This window comes from Garra rufa, chromosome 22 (genome assembly GCF_049309525.1).
Source record: "Garra rufa chromosome 22, GarRuf1.0, whole genome shotgun sequence".
In the NCBI taxonomy this organism is placed as follows: domain Eukaryota; kingdom Metazoa; phylum Chordata; class Actinopteri; order Cypriniformes; family Cyprinidae; genus Garra; species Garra rufa.
Genome location: NC_133382.1, coordinates 18,215,917 through 18,222,770, shown reverse-complemented (window position 1 = coordinate 18,222,770; position 6,854 = coordinate 18,215,917). Strand labels below are relative to the sequence as shown.

Sequence of the window (6,854 nt, the reverse complement as noted above, 5' to 3'; positions counted from 1 at the left end):
AGCCGTTCCTAGAGGAGGGGGTCCTGTCAGCATCCTGCCCTCCTGTAGTTCGTCTCCACGCCTCTAGAGGTCCCCTGTGTTCCCCTTTGCCTTAGCTCTTCTTTGTGGGTCCTTGTTAGTGTAATCCAGGTCACCTGTGCCTTGTTTCCTCTAGTGTATTTAAGTTGCCTATTTTCCCCTGGTTCCTCACTCAGTTTTTGAGTCCCTACCCTGTGTTTCCAGCCCTGTCTTGCTATAGCCTTCCCAGCTACTCCGAGTAAGGTATCCTGAGTTAGTATTGTTCTTTGATTTAGTTTTCTCTCCTCGTGGAGTCTTTATTTTCTCTTGTGAGTTTTTCTTTGTTTTGACAGTTGTTTATACCTCGGTCCGAGAAGAACTTTTGTTGAATTATTTCTTGCAAAGACTATCTTAATAAATCTTCACTTCCTGGAATACTGCCTCAAGTGTTTCGTTTGGGTCCAACACCATTACTCCTGTGGCTCTGTGGTAGAATCCTCACCACCACACCAGAGACCCGAGTTCAAGCCCAGCTTGTGACAGGCTGCATGATGACAGAGATTTATTTATTTATCTGGCTTTTTGATTTTATTGGCATAGGACAGTGATGGTGAGAGAGAAGGACGGGATCAGGAAAGGTCTGTGAGCCAGGACTCAAACTCGGGACGTCCAAGGCCCAATATGTTGGCTCACTTTCCTACAAGGCTATCAGGGCTAACGATGACAAAGTTTTTACTTTTGGGTAAACTAATCCTTTAAAGAGTGCTCTTTATCATCACAGTTTAGTTCTTCATTGCACATATGGTACATAGTATGAAACTACCTTGATTTGGATGCATAGGTTCCGTTTCACTCTAAAAGGCAAGTACTAAAGATATGGCAAAAACTCTTACCATCAATACAGAGTTGTGTTGAAGTTGCTGTACTGACTCAGGATATCAGACTTCTCTGGTAATGATTCCCATTTGCTGTTTCTGAGCACATTTATATGCTTCTATGCTGCTTCATCTCTAGAGAAGAGATTATTCAGATGTAACATTTGTCCAGGCTGATGTGATGGCGCCCAGTGATCGATATTTCGTCTCAGTCATGACTGCAGTGTCTCTTGGCACCCGGTCAAACAGAGGAAAATAACCTTTCCATCAGAGTGAGGGTCAGCTCCATCATAATGGAAAAGCACTTTGTCTGGTCATTTGCTTCACGACCCTAGTCAAGTGATTGGAGAAATAAAAATTATAAAATAGACTTGTTCAATTACAAAGGAATTTTTTTAAATAAAGAAATGTCATCATTTAAATTAGATTGATTTCCTAATCCTCAAGTGCATTTTGCCAATCTCTATTCCAGGCAGATGTAGTATGATTTATACTGATTTATGAGGAATTAGGACATTTTTGAATGAGCCTTCTTATTTTTTTCTGTACTGTACGTAGTTCTTACTCATGGTTTGCATTAATGGGAATTAAATGCATGGCCTTGCTGTGTACCAGTCAGAATAAAATGTACTATTATTTCACATTTCCGGCCACTGCTGTTTCCTTAAAAATTAATTGCATGGGTAATGAACAATTTGAGAGAACCTCCATGCATCTAATTAAGAGTAATGGCAGTTTATGGCATGTCCCTGTACTGAGTTATTCTTTCTTGGAGGCAAATTCAATTACTTTCATTTCCACCCACTGCCTGAGGTAAAGATCACAAGGTTTCCAAGGAGATAATAATTAGTGTTAGCTTTGGAGGATGCACAGGTCTCTGGCCCTAAATACAGATGTCACCTAATGCAAATACCCCGATTGAAAGGTTCAATTACACGCTAAATGTGTCATGCCTTGGTTTGCTTGTCTGGGCACTATAATTGACATACTTGTAGATGCCATTCAGAAACACCAAAATAATGCTCTTTATTTTAATTGTACTGTTTTGTAAAAATGAATAATAAAATTATTAAAATAGTTAGAATTGTTGATTCAACTGCACAGTAATTTTCTTATTTGCACAGTGTCTTCCAAAGGAGCAACATGAGAAACATTTAAAAACGTTCTTAAATTAAGAAAAATAAATTGACAAAGAAATAAAGTTCTTTAAGTACTTTAAGTATGGATGAATGAAAACAGTTTACATACCAACATTTCTTATACCTTTGGTGGCAATAAATAGGAATTTTAAAGTATATATATTGCTGACAGAAATGTGACAAAAAGCCTTACACATTTAAAGTCTGTACATCAGTAAATGTTCCTTTAAATAAATACTTGATAAATAACTTATACTGTATAAATAAATGCATGTGATATTTTGTGTTCATACTATAAAGGTGCTTAATTATTTAAACGTAGCTGAAGCTTATTTGAATTCAAATTGAATTCGGAAAATCAACAATACTCATATTATTGAGGGCAAAGCAGTGAGTTTAACTGAAGGGATGTGGCTCTTCCATAAGCATAGAAAAGAAGAATCACATTATAGTCATTTTTAAATAAATATTATTCAATATTAAATGTTATTGGGAATTATCTCTACCTCCTAAGCCTCAAATGTTCATCTCTATGAGAAATATAGACCAATTCAGTGGTCTGCATTCATTCTGCGTAATTTTGGGGGGAGGTTGTCCTCTGGTCGGCCACTGGATGCTGGCAACGGATTAAGGCTAGGCCCTGTAACCGGAGCAGGTATTGGGACAAGTCTGTGATGCTCCAGTTCTCCTGCCGACTGGGTGTGGGCCTCTGAACCCAGCTTAAGAGGTTTGAGCTGGAGCTGATTTTCCGCCTCCCCTTGACCCAACAGGGACCCAAACCGCTGCACCCTGAGGGGCAGGTCACCTGTGCTGGAGGCCTTTTCCGTTGGCTGTGTACTTCCAGTTTTGAGGACCTCTTTTCCATTCTTGGAGCTCATACGCTGGAGCTTGCTGGGTAATTTGGACCCAGGTTCTTCGGTGTGAGGAATCCCATCTAAAGAGAAGATGCGCTCTCTGCGACTACGACCATCAAGCAATGTGGGGGAGAGAACAGGACCGGGGGAGGGCAGGGAGGACTTTTCATCCTGCTCCTTCACACTGTATGGAGGAGTAGGCACCTCAAATGTGTTGTGAAACTGAGAGTAGTCCACCCTGAAGAAGCCCTCCTCCAGTGACATGACAGGTAGGAAGCGGTGACCCCACAGAACCTCGTCCTCTGTGTAAGAAGTTCGTGCCTGGCACGTCATGCCTGAAAAATAGAATGAAAAGATAGAAACAGAATATGAGAATACAGTACAAGCTGTTGGACAAGGAAAGAAATTTAAAGACCTTCCAAAGTCAGAATGTTAAACACAAATCTCTTGACGGAATCCAAAAAATGAACTTATTTTTGTTTCATTTTATTACTTTTTATTTACGTTTAGACATTTAGCAGACACTTTTATCCAAAGCAACTTACAAAAGAGGACAATGGAAGCAATCAAAATCAGCAAAAGAGCCATAACATATAAGTGGCATTACAAGTCTCAGTCAGCCTAACGCAGTACACGTAGCAAGGTTTTTTAAAAAAATATATAATTATATAATAAATAAAATAAAACACAGAATAAAAAAGGAAAAAAGCAAGCTAGTGTTTAGAGGTTAATTGTTACTTTGTTAACTGTATAATAAATAAAGAGAGAGGATACAAAAAGGACAGAGAAGCTAGTTTTTTTTTTTTTAAAGAAAACAAGCAGTAAATAAATGAACAGAGTATAAGTCTAAAAGGGTAAGTTTTATTAAGTTTTTATTTAGTAACTAAGAGTGTGTGTGCATATATACATATGAGCAATATCACACGAGTAGACTTGAGATATGGCTGTATATCGGCACAGCTGTGAACGGCTGGTGGAGTTCTGATATTGCCCTGATATCACACTCCTATCAGCAAATCAGATTCGACGACCAGAAAGAACTGTTGTATAAATAACTCCAACAGTCGTTTAGCAGTTTGTAATTGTATCACTCCGCTTGCGGTACTTCTTACAGCGAGTGTTATGGCGGATGCTCAAATCCGGTATTGTTTTTGTGTCACGGAATGTAGTTTTAAGAGGTTTTTAGGCAGGAATGTACTTGTTTATAGTTCAAATATGCATTTTGTTAATAAAGTCTATTTGAAAATTTGCTTTGACCAGATGGTCAGCGGGCGGCCAGATCTTCTGGAATTTACCGCTGGCTCTGATGTCTCTGTAGTCGTGGTTAAACATAAGATATTCATACCCCTGGCAAATTAAAGTTACTTTTATTCAACCAGCAAGTTTTTTTTTTGACAGGAAATGATACAGGCTTCTCCCAAAAGATAATAAGATGATGTACAATAGGCATCATTGTGGAAAAAAATATTACTCATCTTTTATTTACATATTTTATTGAACAAAAAGTGGCATGTCCAAAATTATTCATACCCTTCTCAATAATCAATAGAAAAGCCTTTATTGACTATTACAGCAATCAAACGTTTCCTATAATTGCCAGCTTTTTGCATGTCTCCACTGGTATTTTTGCCCATTCATCTTTAGCGATGAGCTCCAACTCTTTCAGGTAGGAGGGTGTCCTTTCCATCACCCTGATCTGCTCCACAGATTCTCAATTGGATTTAAGTCAGGACTCTGGCTGGGCCACTGCAAAACGTTAATGTTTTTGTCTGCTAACCATTTCTTCACCACTTTTGCAGTGTTTTGTGTCGTTGTTGTGCTGAAATGTCCACTGGTGCCCAAGGCCAAGTTTCTCTGCAGACTGCCTGATGTTGTTGTTGAGAATTTTGATGTATTGCTCCTTTTTTATGGTGCCGTTTACTGTGATTAGGTTCCCTGGTCCACCTGAAAAACACCCCCAAAACATTAGGTTCCCACCACCATGTTTGACAGTGGGGATGGTGTTCTTAGGGTTGAAGGCTTCTCCTTTTTTACACCAAATGAAGGCAATCATTGTGGCCAAACAATTCAATTCTTGTTTCATCTGACCATAAAACAGAAGACCAGAAGTCTTCTTCTTTGTCCAGATGAGCATTTGCAAAGGCCAAGCGGGCTTTTGTGTGTCTTATCTGGAGAAGTGGTGTCCTTATTGGTCTGCGTCCGTGGAACCCAGCGGTGTGCCGTGTCAGTTGGACTGTCTGCCTTGAGATGTTGCCACCAGCAGAGCCCAGATTCATCAGGATGGCCTTGGTGGTGATACTTGGATTCTTTTTTACCTCTCTCACTACCCTCCTGGCCAGCACAGGTGTCACTTTTGGCTTCCGACCAGGTCCTCTGAAATTTTTCACAGTGCGGAACGTCTTGTATTTTTTAATAATACTTTGCACTGTAGCCACTGGAACTTCAGAACATTTAGATATGGTCTTATAGCCCTTTCCTGACTTGTGAGCAGCCACAATGCGCAGCCGTAGGTCCTCAGTAAGCTCCTTTGTCTTAGCCATGCCTGTCCACAAACGAACAGCAGAGAGCTTCTGTTTTTCACCTGTTGAGTTGATTAAAACAGCTGTTCCCAATGAATCAGGGTAATTAGGATGCTTTAGAACAGCTTGGACTATTTGGAATGGTATAGAACTTTGGATTTTCCAATAGACTGTGACAGTTTGCAAAGGGTATGAATAAATTTGGAGATGCCACTTTTTGTTCAAATGTAAATAAAAGCTGAGAAATATTTTTTTCCACAATGATGCCTCTTGTACATTGTCTTATTATATTTTGGGAGAAGCCTGTGTCATTTCCGGTCCAAAAAAAAACTTGGTTGAATAAAAAGTAACTTTAAGTCAGAATTTGCCGGGGGTATGAATAATTTCGGGCTTGACTGCATATATATATATATATTAGGGCCGGGACTTTAACGCGTTAATTTAGATTAATTAATTACACAAAAATAACGCGTTAAATTTTTTTAACGCATTTTAATCGCACTTAATTTTGCACCGCGGAACGTTTCTCACTGGATGAGTTTCAGCGGACCGATTATACTGGAGCACCAACTAGCGTTTAGACAAAGGAATGCGCATATCACCGCAGCACATCGAGCCTCAAGTATCACCTCAATGCTTTTACAGAAGGTCTACCTACCTATAGGCTACCTGAATTTCTGAAATGTAGGCTAGTATATTTATAAATATCCCAGTGTTTCCCCTACCATCATCTTAGGGGGGCGCGTTTACAATGTCTCCTCCAAGAAAACGTGGACTGGATCGCGGACTCCATTCATAAAAAACGAATTTACTATAGCGCGGAATACCACGTAAATTCGTCGATTTTTGGATTGATAAATCAAAAGTTGGTCTGTCACTTAATTCAAATCGCGATATGGACTAGTGTCTGTGAAAACTAAAATGCAAAAAGACCATTTTAATATGAATCCTGCATGTATCGTTTTGCCTCTGTATGTTGGAATGGCAGAGACGCGTTTTTTTTTTACTGCACGCGTGATGCTCCCGTTAATTTTTGGCATTTGCAAAGCTACTGTCAGTTTCACTCTTACCGTTTCATTTGAGAAAACTAGCATCATATCATACTTTACACACAGAAACTTCACGGCAACCTGTCAAAATAAAAGTACGGTTTAACATGAACAATATATATATATATATATATATATATATGATAAAAAATAAATATAACAACAAGATTAACCACTTAATTGTAGAAAAAAATACTATGATTATTATTTAAATGTTAAATTATTATTATTTATTGATTTTAACAGCAAACCTCTGTTTTTTTGCCAAAAATTAAAAAGGATTATTTTTCATTTGATTAAAAATAAATAAATGTTTATGATTTCATTTGATTATGAGAAAAATTAAAACACAAGAATTTCTTTAAAAAAAAAAAAAAGCAAAAGATTGTAAAGCCCTATTGCTCAAAATGTTAAAATAGAG

General features: G+C 38.4%; 1 protein-coding gene across 1 annotated transcript in view; it reads right to left on the bottom strand.

Moving 5' to 3' along the window:
* Nucleotides 1-2,073: 2,073 nt before the first annotated feature.
* Nucleotides 2,074-6,854, bottom strand: part of kcnj19b (potassium inwardly rectifying channel subfamily J member 19b) — a 13,681-nt gene continuing 8,900 nt past the window's right edge. Inside the window, exon 3 of the mRNA XM_073827760.1 lies at nt 2,074-3,200. Within this exon, the coding sequence (XP_073683861.1) occupies nt 2,563-3,200 (638 nt within the window). The 3' untranslated portion in view covers nt 2,074-2,562. The remainder of the gene's footprint in view (nt 3,201-6,854) is intronic.